This window comes from Aphis gossypii, chromosome 2, assembly GCF_020184175.1.
Source record: "Aphis gossypii isolate Hap1 chromosome 2, ASM2018417v2, whole genome shotgun sequence".
Classification (NCBI taxonomy): domain Eukaryota; kingdom Metazoa; phylum Arthropoda; class Insecta; order Hemiptera; family Aphididae; genus Aphis; species Aphis gossypii.
The window spans coordinates 71,227,055-71,246,160 of NC_065531.1; the positions used below are offsets into that span (position 1 = coordinate 71,227,055).

Here is a 19,106-nt window from a genome sequence, read left to right on the forward strand (position 1 = left end):
GTATGTGTACCATAGTTTGAGAACCACTACTTTAGACTCATTATAAAGTATACTAATAAAAATTATAAAAAAAATAATAACAATGGAAATTTATTTGACTTTGAGAAAATTGTAGCCAAAATATCGTGTGTTCTCAATTTATAACATTAGAATAAGAATTTTAGAGATGTTAATATAATAATCTTTAAAAACTATCTTGTCTTCATGATTAACTTAAAACGAATTCTTACCTTAATAGTATTTTTTATTATTACGTTCTTAATATTAAAACAAATCCATTCATTTTTCCTTGAATTCATATTAAAAGCTTAAAATCGTTATTTATATGGTAATATATATATAAATGATTTTCGTAGGTAGGTACTATATTTTTTTTAATATTATCCTCTAATTTACTATAAGAAAACAGAATTAAGAATTAAGTTTATAATAAATAAAAGAGTAAAGAATAAAAAAACAGCAAAACATTCTAATGAGCTAGTATCTTAAAAACATCATTCAATTATACAGGAGTTGCATTTATAATGTATAATGTAAGTAAAACAGCTAATTACAATAGTTCACATTTATCGAACTTCAAAAACAAATTATTCTTTAAATTAAAATTCATAAAAATAAATATATTCTTTAAAAAGTATGTATAAATGATTTATTAATAATTAATCAATAACTATATAGAATTAGTATACTTATATAAGCAATTTCATTATACGACTAAAAATAGACCTTAAAAATTTGAATTATGTAAAGGGCGTGTTCTCTTTATTCATTATTAATATACTTTACATTATAAAAATAATAAAAAAAAAACTAGAATTGCGTTTAAAAATTCAAACTTTATAATTATAATATTGTAAAATAATATAAAAAAAAAAGTTTTATGTGTAACAAAACAAGTTTAAAAATAATAATAGCAATAATTATGTTTAGTTAAATGTTTAATTTAAAATTTAAACATTTTATTATTCATCGAGTTAAAAACAATTTAATTATATTGAAAACCGTAAAAAAAACTGAAAAATAAATTGTATTGCTCTATTTTTTTTGTTTTATAACCAATATTGTACTCAAAAAAATAAAATATAGGTACATTAAAGTTAATAATATCAGCTGGTTAAAATAATTTATATATTAATGCAAACAAAGAATTTGATATACAATTATTGTCCTTTTAAATAAAAAAATATTAATTGTTTATTTTCATAAATAACAATTTCAATTAAATTATAATTATAATAATATAATAAAAAGCAATCAAAGTTTTAAATTTTAATCTTCTAAAACAAAACTTTACTAAGCATAGCCGATCCTCTTTCTACTTAATATCATCTTTCGCGATTTGATAATTCGATTCGATAAGTCATGCACTAAATCGTCTGCATCTCGAACGTTGTGACACTCGTTTCTCCATTTCTGAGCCCACTCTTCTGGTGTTTCCTCTAGCGAATAAGCGAAAAAATAAAACCAATCAATATAATATATATAAGTATAGGTATGAAGAAAAAAAGCATATAACTTTAGCTGAACCTTTTTTATGTGCTTGACTTGGCGTCCAATTTATATAGCTTTCTTGGTACAAAGATTTTGCGTGTGTATCGGAGTCATTTAAATCCTCGTCTTGACACTGTAGTTGATGATTTTTTATTAAATTGTATTTTGGAGTGAATAATAAAAATAATTATTTAACACAAGTTTCAAAACTACCAATAACTGCACGATTTTATAAATCCAGTTTTATTGGTTGTCACTTATTCCTACTTATAGTATGTTATTTTATGATAAGAATATAAAAAAGTTATAGGCAGATGTCAAGGAATCGAAAATATTAGATTGAGGTGAAAAAAATATACAAAATATAATATTTATATAGAAAATGTTAAATTTATAATTATTGTTAAATTTTTAAGCGAGGTTGCAAGTACTATTTCAAACACACAAATAATTTTAACAATAATTACAATTTTATAAGCTATGTAATTCTTTTCATAAAGTTTAAAGCTAAAATTAAAATTAATTGTTACTTCAAATTAAATATATATTATTAATATTGATAATATATAAAATATACAATATAATTGGTTGGCTAATATTAATAGTTTTTTTTTAATTTAATAATAGGTATACTTGATTAAGAACTTACAAATAATATATTTGTTAATGGAAAATATTCACTTTTTTGTACGTTGATCATTTTATTTACTGATGTACAAAACATTCTACTAATTAAATTTTGTACATTTTAAATTAAATATAATATACTTTATATACATTATATGTATTACTTACACATAATATATTATAAATATATATGCTATATTAGTATAAAAAAGAATAGTATGTTTTATATATTTATACCTAATAAACTGTGCAGAAAGGTAGTACTTGTATATTATTAATATGTGGATAGTACAGTAAATTTTGATTATACCCAAAACTCAAAGATAAGAACAGTAAATGCCATATCTACATTTAAGTTTATTTTAACAGATTTAAATACTAATGGTATCATTGTATAGTCTCAAGAAATTAAAAGATAGATTATTTTTGTGTATTTAAAATGTATGAGTACGATGTAATATTTTAAGTTAATTAATTTAATATAACAATATAATATTATAATTTATTTCTACGAGTGTACTTATGTCTTAAATTTAAGAAATTAAAATCTTGTTATATAATTAGTCTTAGATACTTTAAGTTATAATGATTTACATATTATGAAGAATTTTAAAATAATCAGGATGGTTTTAAATTAACTTTTATTTAAGTATTTCAAAAAATAACACTCACTAAAAATAATACTTTATAAAATTTAAGATATAGTAAACAAATGAAATAAATGTATGGATAATAAGCTTATTTAACATGTATTATGCATGTGAAATAAATAAGGTAAGTCATTTATAAATATTATTTTATAATTAAAGTATCAAATTTTTTAAATAATATAGATTACTACTATTTACTGATTTAAATGCATTTTTATTGTTTGTTTAGTTTAAATATAACTACTAAATATTATATAATATTAATAATTTCATGTAGGTATTTAAAATAATGGGTTAATATTTTACTTATTCTTAACATGTTCTAATTTTATTTTAAAATATTATATTATCTCTTTTTTAATTATATATAATATATTAAAGTTAAAATTTCTGGTTGGTATTGAATTTAAATATTTTTTTTGAGTATAAACAGTTGCATAATATTGAATAATTCTGATCTATATACATAAATATAAAAAAATGATTATATTTTTTTTACTGGAATATAATAATATTATACAGCCCAGGCACTTGAAATATTTATTCTTTAGCTAACTTATGAAATACAACCCGTGTATACACGTTACACAAAACCCAATACAAAAAACCTTTGTATTTTGTCTAAATCGGACCGTCGAAACGTTTATGTTTGCCGAACCGTCCAAAGTCTACGCTACTTCAGTCGGTCTATTGTTAGTGAGAGCAAAACGAAAATACATGTATCAAAATACGCCAAAAAGTGTATTTAAAATAAAGGAATTTTGAGATTTCCGACCTCTCGTAATAATATACGTTGCTCGATGCTTTTTGAAATAAATTCAACTGAATAATTTATAGCGTTTCTAAGACTTAAATATACACTTAGTGTATCATAAATATATATTTTAGATAAAAATGTAATATATGAGATAACGTAAACATAAACATAGTATATATTTGATTTGTGATTTTTTTTTTTTTTTTTTATCGAAGGGTATTTATAGGGATTAGGGAAATTTTATTATTCCGATATGTAATTTAATAAAGCTCAGTGTACTTTAAAATTGACGGTAGCATAAATACGCGATTTAATAATTTATTTAATACTACAAGTATAAATGTATAATAAATAATATATATTACCATATATATAGATATTAATATGGGGAAATGGGATGCATAAAAATGGATTATTTTTATTCAAATTTGCATAGAACATATTAAATTGTTTATTGAAAATAAGTATGGGCTTATAAATACTAATCGTATTAAAAATATTTAAACTTAATATTCAATGTTAAAACAGCTAATAGATACATACTTTTGATGGGTCACTTATTGAATACTCTAAAGGAGGGACAATTCTTTTATTTTCACTCAGATTTCTGGATATTAAAATTGTAGGTGTATACAGCTGTTTATACTGATCTTCATTTGGTTTCGGTATCATAGTAAACCCAGGTTCAATTCTATAATAAGATATTTTTTTAAAAACATTTTATTGAATACAATTAATAAAAATACTTACGATAATTTTAAATAAATCATCAACATAATATTATATTATAATATTAAACACAATGTCATTAGAAATAGATACTATGATTTTGAGTACATGTTTCTATCTCTTGCAAGACTATAATACCAACAATTTAGAATACACCATATACAAATCAAACAATGAAATTAATAAATTATTGAAAAAGTCCATATGGTTTTAGTTTAAAACGTAATTTAAATTCATGTTGAACTTTTAAGTTGAAACTATGGAATACTTGATATGCATATGTAATATGTATAATGTAAATATATAATATACCTAATAATTGTGTAGGGTGAGCTAATACAGTTTACGTTGAGGTTAATATATCAATTTTTTTGGGACATAAATGTTTTTTTTCTAAATATTTAAAATGTTAATACTTACTGATGATCATTGGATTTAGGTACATGTTCTGGCCAATAGTATGATTTCTTATATATTGTCTTGTACATCGCAATTCCTAAAAATAATAAAAACGAACTTTTAAATACATTAAACACAATAGTTTATTATTACGTTGTCATCGATTTAAAACTATGGTTTTATCATGTATAATTGTTTATAATTATTCATGTAGTAATTTTATAAATGTACACTTATACAAAACTAAGAACTATGTACATATAAATTATCTATTGGCTTCTATATATATAATATTATAAAGACTAAAAAAATTTAGATGTGAGTATTAAAAAAAAGATTTTAGAAGTATAATGTTAATTTGTAATCCTCACAAACAATTCCAATTATACTACATACTATATTATAACAAATATATGCTAAAATATAAGTACAATGTTTAGTATGTATAAATTAATTAATTTTAAATAAATAATCAGAGTTGTGAAAAAAAAATCTTATAATACATTTCAGAAAAATACTCAAATATTTAAAAATACTTACTTACCACAATTATATCTTTGAAACGCAACTAAAAATATCATAAATCAAAAAAATTTCCTCTTCTTCAGATAAAACATTTTTAGCAAATTCAAAAATTAATAAAACAATTATATATATATATATATATATTATATTTGTTATATCAGATCCTAACAACAAATTTAAAATTTTTAATAAAGAAAATTCTTATCGTTTTTAAACTATTTTATCTATTAATCGTTTGATGAATCTTCCTACATGATATAATATTATAATCCCTAAATTCGGTATACTATTAATAATTTACGAAATAACAAATACTTTGAACACGGCCAATAAAAACAAATCATAACATATCCATTACAATTTTCAATCACTTACTCAATAAGTATATTATTATTATTACATTTATAGCACAATAGTTTGAATATTTTATATCCCACAAACTTGGATGGCAATATAGACTAATTTGAAAACTGAATGGTGAATGATGGTGGCATGGGACCAAATTTGATCAGCTGTTTTCAAACTTCACAACCTAGAACCTTTGCTTTATCTTCTTGCTTAAATAATGTCACACTCTTCATACTTTTAGTAGGGTGTGAAGGTGATTACAGAAGTATTCATTCCATGAAAACAGACTTTTTGCAAAGGAAATAAACTTAATCGTTAACCCCATATAATATAATATATTATGTGCTACAGATTAAAAAACGGTACATTTTAGTGATAATAAAAAATTACAAAAATAAATCTACTTTATACACTCATTAAAATTCATAAAATTCCATCTTTCTAAGAGATTAGCCTAAAAACACTATAAAAGAGTACCTTCAAACATCCATAAACTTCCATAAACCAAGGGAATTTGTTCATTCCAAAATCTCTCTAGAAAGCAAAATCCATACTTATAATCAATTAATTCGTCCTAACCTTCATCAATATACTCTATAATATTCAACATTGTTTTATATACCAAATTAATTAACTTAAAATTATTCCAATTAGCCCAATTTATTAATACCTATTCGTGTTATACATAACAGCTCCCTAGTATCAATGTGCTACATCATGACATCAACATATAATCATTATAATCACATTAGAATAAAAAAAACATCCTTAATCATTCGAACCTTCCTATTACCTATTATTCTCTGTAACTTGTAAAAAAGTCACCTCATCGTTTCAAAAAATATACTTTCTACATCTATTCTTAAAGTAATTTTACATAATATACTATTCAATTATCATTGCCATATTTTTTTTTAACATAAATTTACTTCATATTATTATGAGATTTTGATTGTAAATATTTTATATTTCCAATAATCACAACAACAAAAAATTATATAAATATAAATACTACAATATTATTTAGAAGTATTTGATCAATAAAATAATAATTTATCTCTAAGTTTAAAGTTTATTTAACGTATATATACTATAAATACAAGAAAATAAAAGGTTATTTATTAACATATTTTAAATTTAAAATAATAATAACAGAAAAAATTTTGCATATGTATTATTTTAAACAGAATTAACTTTTTTTTACGCATAACAATACACTTATAATAAACTTGAATCGTTATTATATGTTATAAAGATTATGTGTTTGGGTTATTTACTACAAGATAATATAACTATTGCGTAGTTAAAAATAATGAATGCAATTTATCCACTTACGTCTTATCAAAATAATATTTGTAAAATATCATATTATGGATTTATTAAAAAAATAATATTTCATGCACATATTATATAAAATGTTCTACTCATATTAATATGTATATAAAATTGAAAACGAACGTACATTTTATACACGTTATTATTATAGTAATACATATTATTATTAAACATGTGTATAGGTATAAAAAACATACATTTTTATCACCTATGTATATACATTCTACATATAGGTACTGCTTATTACATAAACGATACGTGTGAAATTTCACAAAATATTTAATAAAATATTTTTAAAGTCTGAGCCAGAAGACTATGTTATTAGTTTTACAGTGAAGTTATGTGAGTGTTTTTCCTCTCTGAAAATACTGTAGAATCATAATATAATTTATGGTATCAATCCTTTCACGTGACGTATGTTTGATTGAACGACCGAAAATTAAATTCAGATAGTGTATGATATTGTATACACTACCTATTTGTCAAAATAACGAATTGGTTTTTTTTATGAAATCTCATTCACGTACAGTTTGTTAACTTATTAAAATTATATTATATTTGAACCAATATTTATTTGTACTTTTGTGAGTTAAATGTTCTGTCTTTATAGTTCAGTGGTTTGGAATTCGGAATAACTATGAGACTCAAATTATGAAATATTAAATAATATTAGTTCTAATCATTATTATTTCTATAAATTAAAAAAAAAAAAAAACTAAAAAAAATACTGTCTGTTAAATGTTATTTTATTTTTATTTTTATAGACCACTGAAGTTTTCGATTTTTATGTGAATTTTTTTTTAAAGTGTCGGTAAAAAATTTGTTGATGACCAAAAAAACTTGAAAATTTAATACAAGGTTCCTTATGAGTTTTTCTTATTGTAACTAAAAAAAATTAAAAATCGTTAGTCACGATTTTTTTTTTTTTATAAGCGTTTATAGTTCAAATTTTTACGAAATCTGTCGAAAACGCGAAAAATTGCAAGTAATTTTGAAGTTAAAAAATCATAAAAAGTTTTGTGTTAATAACTAAGGATTAAAAATACAACACTAAGTTTTCCATAGGTTTTTATTCAAGTAGCAATAAAGAAAACTCGAAGTATCATTATGGAAAAATTTTAAGTGCGTTTGAATTTTAAATTTTTACGAAATCGCGTAACGATAACGATTTATCCTCAAACGATTTTAAATATTTGTTATTATTCAAAAAACATAAGTCATAGATACTTTTTTAAATTTTACCAGTAATTTAGATTGGCATTTTCTTTACATGATTTAATTTTCAAAATATTTTGAGTTTTTTTGAGCTATTTATAGACAACTAAAATTTTCAATTTTTCTGAAAAATTTTTTTTGAAGTGTCGATAAAATATTTTTGGCCCAATCAAAATACTTGGAAATTTTATACAAAGTTCCTCATATGTTATTCTTATAGTGATTTAAAAATTATAAGAATAATATATTTTTTTTTTATTAGCATTTGAAGTTCAAATTTTGACAAAAATTCGTCAAAATCATGTATATTTGCAAATTATTTTGGAGATATAATTCATAAAAAATTTTACATAAGTAGTTAAGAGTTGAAAATTTAATACAAGATTTTTCATAAGTTAAGCTTATAATTATTATAAAATAACTTAAATTTTGGTGTATTCAGGCCATTAAAATATAAACCACCTTTTTCACCAACCATTGGAAATTATATCCTAGGCTGAAAAATCATCTTCGTTCAGAATCGTTTTTCGTATTCAATGATAACTATCAATGGACTCAAATTTAACACTCTTATAATATATAATAGTGATTCACACGGCACCTAATCTACAGCAGAGAGGTACCCACTTACCCGCTTTTTTTTAAATATAAATATTAGACAATTTTAATGTAGTTCCACAGTCCTGCGGATTTTAAACTTATAAATCTCATATTAATAAAATATTTCTGTAATTTTTATACTATAAAATTAATATAAAACTAAGTTTTGTAAGAATGAAAACAATATTTTATCTTAAGTAGTTGAAGTGAAATTAAATTAAAATATTAAAATATATTAATTTCGAACGAATGGTTGCAGACTTAGTGAATTTGTATTTTTTTAAAGTATTTGTTTATTAATCGATTATAATTTATTGATAAATGTACCTATATATATATATATATTTATATTATCATGTAATATTACGAAAGTAATTATTATAAACTACAACTTTTATATAATAAATCAAATATTATGTCAAGTAAGTAAAACAAAAGTTCTTTTCATCGAACTTTGATGAGGTGTAAGTATCTTTCTAGAGATAAATATTTTAATAACATATCTCTGTTTAAAAAAAGTTTTAATGTAAAAAATGTGTAATCGAATAATAATAATCCATAAATTATTTTATAATATATCAACTTAATAAAAATAATTTATAGCAATTTAATTTATTGTAAATAATAAACATGACTACCTATTATGCTGATTAATCACAATAAAAAATCATTCAATTAAACTGTACATAATACAGATAGATAATGTATAATATAAAGTAAATAAATAAATAAATCTAACAATTATAAAGTGTATGTATAATTATGTACAATACAATGGTAATAAGCAATAGTTAAGATATATTATGATTGATTTTGTAAAGTGCACATTGGTGGGATATTAAACAAACTAAAAACCAATATAATATCATGTTTTATAATATACAATCCATATTTTTTCATATTAATTATGAACACCGAATTTTCTAGCAATCGTTTCATCATTGACAAAGTATTATCAATCAATTCACCAAATAGCTTCAGTTTATACAATTTAAATACACGAAAAACGCATTCGAAACACCTATAATATATTATTATAATAGCGTAGCAACGAGGATAACGGTCCAAATCCTTTTGAATTTAATACCCATGAGGATCTAGATTGTAGTTTAATGGTTGTGACTTGCGATCAAACTATATAAAATCTATAGAATTCCGATTGCCTACTTCATGTAAGTCGTAAAACCGGAGTTTTATGAAACAGTAGCAATGGAAAAGTGTTTACACGTTAATATTATACAAGGAAATTCTTTTATCAATTTAAGTTAATTTTTTGATATCATGTTTTAGCTTTTTAAAAGATTTTTACATACTTTATCAAATTAATAATAATGCATAACACAATATTTATAAAATCATTAATTTTCAGATAAATACTTAACAGCTAGTTCAAAACATTTGTTATTGACTGTTAGGTGTTAAAAAAATGTAGCAATGTATTTGCTTAATTCAAAATGCCTAACTAATTTTGGATGGGTATTTTTTCCGGATCACAGTATATGATAATACTCGAAGGTTTATGACAATAATATTACAGTTACGAATTTACAGCTGTCACATCATTTAAAATAATCACTTTCAAAAATCATTATAGTTTTTATTTGGTTGAATAATCGAATACATTATCACACAAAAATACATAATATTGAAATGTTATGTAACAATAAAATACTTCTTGTTATTAAAAAATGAAAAAAACAAAAACGATTATTTAAAAAATGTGTAACATGAAAATATTTAAATATAATTTTTCTATGTCGAAATTGTATCTCAAATAAATAAAATTAGTTTAATTGAATAAACCTTCAATTTTTTAATTAAAAATGATTGTTGCCCGAATGGGATAGACTTTTAAATAATTTATTTTTTTATTATTTGAAAAGTACTCGGAACTAAAAAAATTATCACAACTGCATGTGATTTTAATCTAAAGGTTCTCTACCCTGGTTCCTGGGTATAGTTCTACAGAGAATTCAAGTATATTTTTCTCTTGATTTGGGTCAATTTGGTATATTATGTAAATTTTTAATTTTCCAATAGAAAAAAAAACATAATATTTTCTAAAACCACTTATATAATCCTAAAAAATAAAAATAAAATCCATTGCTATTAATGAAATAAAAAAATAATTCATTAGATTTTTAATTTTTGGATATTATTAAAATTTGCTGTATTGTACTTTATTTTTATTTTGTTTAATAATTTATTCAAAACATTTTTGTTAAAACTTTCATTATTGTACACATAATAATTATAAAATTCAAGTAATTTAATTGAATTGTTTATTTTTACATTTATTTCACATAAGTATGTATAGTTTTAATTCCTATTTATCTAAAATTTAATTACATAATAATATGGTTAATATAACAAGTAATTTTAATTGTTTTAAATAAAAATCTATTTTTAAATAAATAAAACAATCCTATTTAAAATAATTTAGTTATGGTAGTTATAATTATTTTTATCCTTTAGGACAATATGATATAATTTAAATAGGTCATTAGGTATATAAATAATATAATATATATATTCTTCTTCTTCTTCTGGATTTATCTACTCTACAAGAGTTTTTGCCGCCATCACTACTTCACGCCACTTCTCTCGATCACATACTATACTTCTCCAAACATCAATTCCTATCTTTTTAGATCTTCTTCGACTACATCTATCCACCTATTCCTAGGGCGTCCTCGTGGTCTCGTGGACACATAATATTATATATTATTTAAGTATGATACCTATTTTATTTTTATTTTTTTGTTAATGTAATTGAATATTATAACATGTTTTAATATAATAATATTCAATTACATTAAATAAATTTTAATTTATGACAGGAAGTATTTTTCTTTATGATAATAAATTGCCAATAATAATATTAGAATTAATTGTTGTATATTTATCGTAATATTTTTAGAAATTAATTAAGTGGCAATAATAATCATATAAAATTTAAAAACTAGGTTAATAAAACATTTGTATGTTATGACTGTTATAATTGACGAATTAAAACAAATCTTATAATTGCAATGATAGAACTACTTAAGTAGCAAAAGTAACGATAAAAACTAATACATTATTCAAGACTAGTTAAAAAAAAAAAAAAAAAAAAAAACAATTACTATTATTTTCTCCTTATTCAGTAATTTTTGATTATACACTTATAATTAGATTACGATTAGTTTAATCGCTGTTATAATGTAACTAAATAAAATATAAATCAAGAGAAATAATGGGTCGTTGTGTAGTTATCGTGTGATACAGTCATTATAGAACACTGACTGGAATAATAAAGTGTTATATTTTAAATTGTGTGTAGGTTGGAAGCTATTCACGTATACGACAAAGTGGTGGCCAATGTAGGGCTCGAACCCACAATCTCGAGATTAAGGACTCATTCTCTCTACCAAATAAGCTAGACGGTCTATATAGACTACACTGTATTATTTTGTAGTATTAATATAATATGAGAATTTACAATACAAGGATAATTTTTAATAAACAATAAACACCATAGGAGAAATGAGTTAATTACCAGGAATACTGTATGATAAGTAGACGAAATTTTAAGACTTGTCTTAGTATTTTATACGTTAACAATTATGCAATTTTTTGAAATATGATTAGATTCAACGTTATTGGTAGGTATATTACTGATATAACCAAAGTCCAAAATACGTATGCACACAATCCGATTGACATAAACTTAGACCAAGCACTAGTTTTTAGCTGGAGGTAAAGACGTGCATGGATTTTTAATAATAAAAATACACGAAACTGTAGGAACTGCAGAGTACAGAATAATGTGACTCGTACACCGTATATTAATGCTAAAGAACGAGTTGGAATGGTATTGGTGAACGTTATAAAATAAGATAAGAAATTAGCATAAAAGATAACATTTACGACGAATTAAGAGGAACTGATGTCCTTAGAGGCAATTGGAATGGATTTAAAACCGGTATAAATTATTATGGTAATCTGCAATAAAATATTACGAACGCGACGAAGATAATACGGGGAACCACCATGAACCAGGCACTATATACGAGTTAAGTGTTTCAGACTTAATTAAAACGACAACGATTTTCGCAAAACAAAATATAATATTGGTGTAAAGTTTATAATATTATGCTTTATATAATAGCTAATTCGGAATAATCAAAAGTGCTGAGCCTAAAATATTAAAGCCATGGTATTTTTCGGAATAAATGAGATTGATCAGTAAAATATAATAAATGTGTTATAAAATATAAATATTTAATCTGAATTTGTTTTACACTATCAAAAAATTAATTGACAAAATACTATTGGTTTATATATTGTTTCAATCGACAGTATATAGTTTACACAAAGTATGCAATGCATTGTTTGGATACAATAATTATGTCTATACGATTTATTTACTACTATATGTAGTACATTATACTCTAGTTTAATACATTTATACAAACATAAAATAGGATGTGGCAAGTCAAAGTGACTAAAACACGGCCATCGAATTAAATTTAATGATTGATTGACAAAATCAATAGGAATATAAAATACGAAAAAATAGTGATTTAAAGAAGTTTAAAATTTACTCACAAACTACATAAAAGAACATCTTACATGAAAATAAAAATGATAGCTTTTTTTTCAGAATTGACTTGAAAATAAAAATTTATTTAAAATTGGGATAAATATTTCCAAAACACATAAGCACATAAAGATACGTTTGCAATATTATTTGTTAAGTTAGTACTAAATAAAAAAGAAAGTTTGATTTTGTTTTTAGTTCCAAAAATGTATCCATGCTGATTTTTCAAGATTGTAGTTTTTCTCCACAGAAATTTGAAAAATAACGAGAGGTGTTTTATTTTTATACAATCAGAAAATCTGGATAAATCAAAACTATGGAGGACAGGATTATAACCAAGTGAATAAAAATTTCCAAGAATAAAACAATCCAAGTGCATGAGTTTTCGATGAAGTTTCTTAAGCATTAAGGAGCAAGTTAATATAGAAGCTTCTTAAAATAACAGATAAATATATATTCAGAAATTCAACGAATAATTGTAAAAGTTTAAAATATTGAAAACGATTGTGGATCGTAAAAACTCAAAAATAAATATTAATATTGAAAAATAATGAATTTAACAAAAAAACATAAGTACTTACCCTTATTAGGTTACAAACTTATAGAATATCATATAAAAAGCTACAAAGTACTACAAATTAAGTATTTCGTGTTATTCCCAACTATGACTATACACATGTATAGTATATACTTTGATAATTTAATCAAATAGGCGTTACTTATAGCCTTATTATTTCAATAAAATACTCCTATAGACATAATGTAGTGGACACTTTCCAGTTAAGAAAGTTAACTCAGTTACGCTGCCATACAACATAATTAATTAATCATTATTATCATTAAAAATGTATGCATGTTAAAAATCCATTACAACTTCTAGATATTTAAAGAAAAACATTAAAATTATAATCTAGAGTAATGTTTTTTTTTTGTACTAACTATAACGTTAGTTGGCGAAAATTAAGTTAAATTGAAAAAGTTTAAAATTAAAACTCATATATAATATTATATATATACTTAAGATTTAGGTCTTAGAACATAAAACTCTAAAAGTATACTGAAAAAGAAAACAGATAACGTACCTATTCTTAAAAAAGAAAAATATATGCTTTAAAAATGTACATATATAATATAATTATTATTTATTTAAATGATGCAAATATTTTTTCATTTAACTTAAATACAATCGTTAAAAAATTAATCAATAAATTATTTAATTGAAAAAAAATTATACTTAAGTAAAATTATACTCAAGTTATAGGGTACTTTAAAAATATAAATACATTATTATATCGAATTTAATTTCAACAGGATATTACTCATTTTAAATAAATTAATTAATTGAAAATACTATAATAAATACAGAAATTCAAGTTTAAAAACATTGGCTACACATTAATACATTTTATACAGTATAATAAGAAATAGTGGAAAATTGGTTTTTTTTTTTAATTTATAACATATGTATATGATTATCAATTATTAAGTACGCATAAAAATCACATAGTTAGAAAATATTCACTGTAAACTTGTAAGCTAATAACTAGTATCATAAAATGTATATACATTGTGTATATACATATGTATATACATTTACCTTGTTTAGGGTTTTAGGTTAGGGCCATACGGTGAAAATATTGGAATAATAAATTTTTAACTAAAACTATGTATTCGTATTATATTATATTTGAATCAATCGTCGTACATAATTAAAATATTAGTAGCACCAATCAATACGGAATGTGAAACATGATATAATATTATAATATTAGTGTTGAGAAGTTAATCGTATTTTTATAATATGAAAAGTGTTAAATTCTCCTCGTATAGTATAGTAATAAGACTCCGTGGAATGTTATGAGGAAATTGCAGGTGAAAGTTATTCCATCTTGGCTCGTATGATCGCGAACTGCGCGAAAACTTTTTGGCTTTCGACAATACTCCTCGGGACACACGACCCGCAGCGGTAATGAAGAAATAACATTCTCCATAACTTTTGTGTCTGCGAGACAAGTAGACGAATTTAAATTACAGAAAAACTTGTCCAATTATTATGTTATTTTTTTCTCGTTCCGTTATTACGTGTACAGGGGTAGCAGTATATATATATATATTATATATATTAAATTATGGCCGCGGGCACATCAGTGGTGTATTGTTAATAAAAGGACGCGACTAATGTCACTGAAACAAAGCAGTACCACGATGGTTGTTTATTCACTTACTCAAGTCGTATATCATTCTTCGGAAATCGGCATCGGTGCGTCGGGTGTGTTCAAAAAATTCACTGGCCGACGACCCGTGATCGTACTTCACGAAACTGTTCATTTCCTAGTCAATATGCGTGATGCGGAGTGGAAGTGGATCGAGGTGGACGCACGAATACGTATAAATTCTTTTATTCAAAATAAAACAAATAGGTACACAAAAATATATTTAAATATATATTATATGAGCGCACAAGCGTGTGTGTATGTGTAATTAATATATCTAAAAATTAAAAAATGATAAGAACTAAAAGACTCTCGTTTATAATATTTCACGCAATATTTGTGATCGATCAAACGCGATTTTGCATACTTGTTGCCATGGTTGACTAAATATTACCAAATATTTGTTATAACGATGTTTGGGAAACGGAGGAAGGGTTAAAAATATAAAATCATATTATGACATCATAATAGGTTAGAAAAATGGTAGGTATTTTATTTTAAACTATCATGCAACAGGTAACATATGATAGTGTTTGTGTACCACCATAATATTCTATATAATTATTAAATTAATATTATAAGAATTTTAATACTGCATTATATTGAAAAATATATAGCCCGGATTCATATAATTATAAATAAATAACTTATTTTATAGTTTTTTAATAAAAACTTTTTCTCAGTTACAATTTATTTAATTCAACTAGTGTTAAACGCGTCTAAAAACATTCTAAAATAATTAACTTAAGGTATATATTACATAATTTTCTATGTATACAGATAGATAGTACACGAAAGTACTTTGGAAAGATAACGGATTTTGTGTTTGTGTTTTTGGTTAATTTTCTGTTCACTTCGATAAATTTATTATTCTTTAATGATTATAATGCTTATAATTTCAAAATTTGCATGTTAAAAGTATTAAGCAACTTAAAATATTATTAAATATATTTATAAATGATTTTTTTTTCAGAATTTATATACATAAACATATGAACCCTAATAATAAATAATAAATAAACTAAATATTATTATTTTACATTCTCTAAAATAGGAATAATTAGTCACTTGGACTAACCATAAAGCTGCATGTTATATTTTTTTTAAACCATGAATTTAATAGGTAATCAATTATCAATGTTTTGAATAAAAATACTAAAAATTATATTAGTCTTTGCTAGGTACACTATTGTGAGAGTTTAAAATTATTATTTATTTTTTTTAATACCTATCTTATTACAAAACACAATAATAATTTATGTACAACAGTTGTTTTTTTTAATTTCAGGGGTCTCTTTGTTTGTATTAAAAAGTTTAAAATTTAATACAAAAAAGCATGCTGGACTATAACTTATATCTAAAGACTATAAATTATACCTAAATTTTCATTTTAAAAATTAAATTGAATCATTATTACTCGTGTGTTTATGTGACGTTCAAAATAATGTCACGAGTAGAAGTTATAATCGTAAAAAATCAAACGTATTCCAAATAATCTTCACTGATCATATTTCACCATAAAATTTATTGTGAACCGAGTATAAAATAAATGGCATGTTTTACTGATTATTTCTATAATCATTTAAATTAAGTGAACCACAAAAAAATAAATCAAAATACCTATGACTATTTTTCGATTGAGAGTGAACAATAATTTATTATATAATAAACTATTGTATTATATATGCATATGTGACGATTAGTCATGTCTACAATATTTCTATATGTTTAATGCATAAACAATAAAATTGATGTTTTCTATCAAATTTTAAAAAAATATTAAATTTTAATAATGTACAATATGTCATTTAAATTATTCCAATGACTCGCATGCAATTCTTAATAGTATTACATAAAAATATAGTTTAATTGTATGTTTAATAACAACGATTGTTGTTACTTAATATAATTTACACAATTTTACTTTCTACAATGCATTGTATTTGAATTAAGATGCAATAACGAATGCAAGTTTAAACAAAATATTGTTTCATAGTTGTAAAATCGAACACCACACATAACCAAATTATGTCAACTATATTATTATAACTTGTTTGTAAAATTCTAACATTATTTATTTAAAGATTTAAATTTTAAAATAAATACATTTTTATTTTTGTCAAAGTGCTATCTTTTAAATATTCAATATTTTTAAGATAATCTAACACATACTCGCTCTATCGTTCTAGTACACAGCACCAGAGCACAACATAATACTAAACCAACAGCTTTTCAAAATGTTATTGTTTTACATTTCGTTGCACAATTTGCACAACAGTAATTACAGCACTGTATATATAAACGTATACATTTTAAATAAATAACTTTAAATAAAATATAACACCAATTATAATGTCCAATAAAAAAAAAAAATGTATAATTTATGAAATTCGAATGGTAATAGCTTACTTCATTTAAAGCAAATGTTCCATAAAATTGATATATTACTAAAAACAAATAAAAAATGAACTATAAATAATGCACAACGAGATGTTTTTTACGATAAATTACATTAAGTATTTTTAATAAAAAATAAACAATAAATTGCATACGGAATTTCGTTTAATTTCACGAATTACAATCTATCGCTAGAAGTATAAAACTTTTATGTATAGGTATTAATTTTTAGTAGTACTATTTTAAGTAGTAATTGTTATTGTTCAAGGCGTGACATGGAATTCGTGGTAGGTATACTCTCTGCTACTAATATTAAGTTTTTACTTCAAATGCCGTATCATCTAGTGATAAAAATAAGCATATCCACCCGTTTTTGTGTTTTGCATAATATTTTTATAGTTATTATTTTTAATATTATACATTCCTCTACGTATAAAAACCATTAATAACATTCTGTTAAATACAATTTTACAGTCAATATTACCTACCAACTCTTTAAACACCGCTTTAACATAAAAATGATACACTAACGTCAAAACAATACTCATTGGTAGAAAAAATCAATTTTTTACATCAGATTTACTTTATGTTAACCTTAATTAGATATAAGTATTATGCAATGGTTGTAGACAAACAAATAATTTGCAATGCTTACCAATGATAACTCTCCATTGACTTGCTTTTACATTTATTCTGATTTTTCCATATTCTTTCATAAGCAACAAAAAAAATAACTTCTCATATTTTTCTATTGAATATGTATAAAATAAATATATATGTATATATATATTTTCAAATGCGTCAATATTTATATTTTAATCAGATTTGATCCTTATATTTTTTCAAATTTATTAAAAAACGAGTCACTTCGTGTAAAGTTCATATTCCTTTTAGACACATAAAAGACACTTTAAATTTATTAAACGTGATAATTGCTACTAAAAATGCAATATTTCAATGAAAAAAATAAATTATAATATAAATTATTTTGATCACACCGAGTAAAAATATTGTACAGATAAGACTATAATTAAAAAAAAAAATCCATTACTCAGTAATAATGATTTAATTAAATCAAATAAATCTAGTTATTTTTTATTTTATTTTTTTCAGAATTCAATAGTTGACAATGATGGGATAGTAACTGGATTAATGAAAAAATTGTATATTGTTTAATAAACAAATAAAAGTCTTATAAATTCATTATAATTTAAAAAATAAATATATTGAGTTTATTT

The 19,106-nt window shown here is 22.8% G+C and overlaps 1 protein-coding gene across 3 annotated transcripts in view; it reads right to left on the minus strand.

The window, feature by feature from the left end:
• Nucleotides 1-1,160: 1,160 nt before the first annotated feature.
• The window catches only part of LOC114124671 (uncharacterized), a 37,375-nt gene continuing 19,429 nt past the window's right edge, over nt 1,161-19,106 (minus strand). For 2 of the 3 annotated variants that reach the window (XM_050200463.1, XM_050200462.1), the window contains exons 2-5: nt 4,675-4,750; nt 4,069-4,216; nt 1,528-1,624; nt 1,161-1,439 (exon numbers count right to left, since the gene is read on the minus strand). In XM_050200463.1, the coding sequence (XP_050056420.1) occupies nt 1,294-1,439; nt 1,528-1,624; nt 4,069-4,216; nt 4,675-4,742 (459 nt within the window). In that variant the 5' untranslated portion in view covers nt 4,743-4,750 and the 3' untranslated portion in view covers nt 1,161-1,293. Of the gene's footprint in view, nt 1,440-1,527; nt 1,625-4,068; nt 4,217-4,674; nt 4,751-15,483; nt 15,654-19,106 lie in introns of all 3 variants that reach the window. The other variant, XM_050200461.1, reaches the window with a different exon arrangement.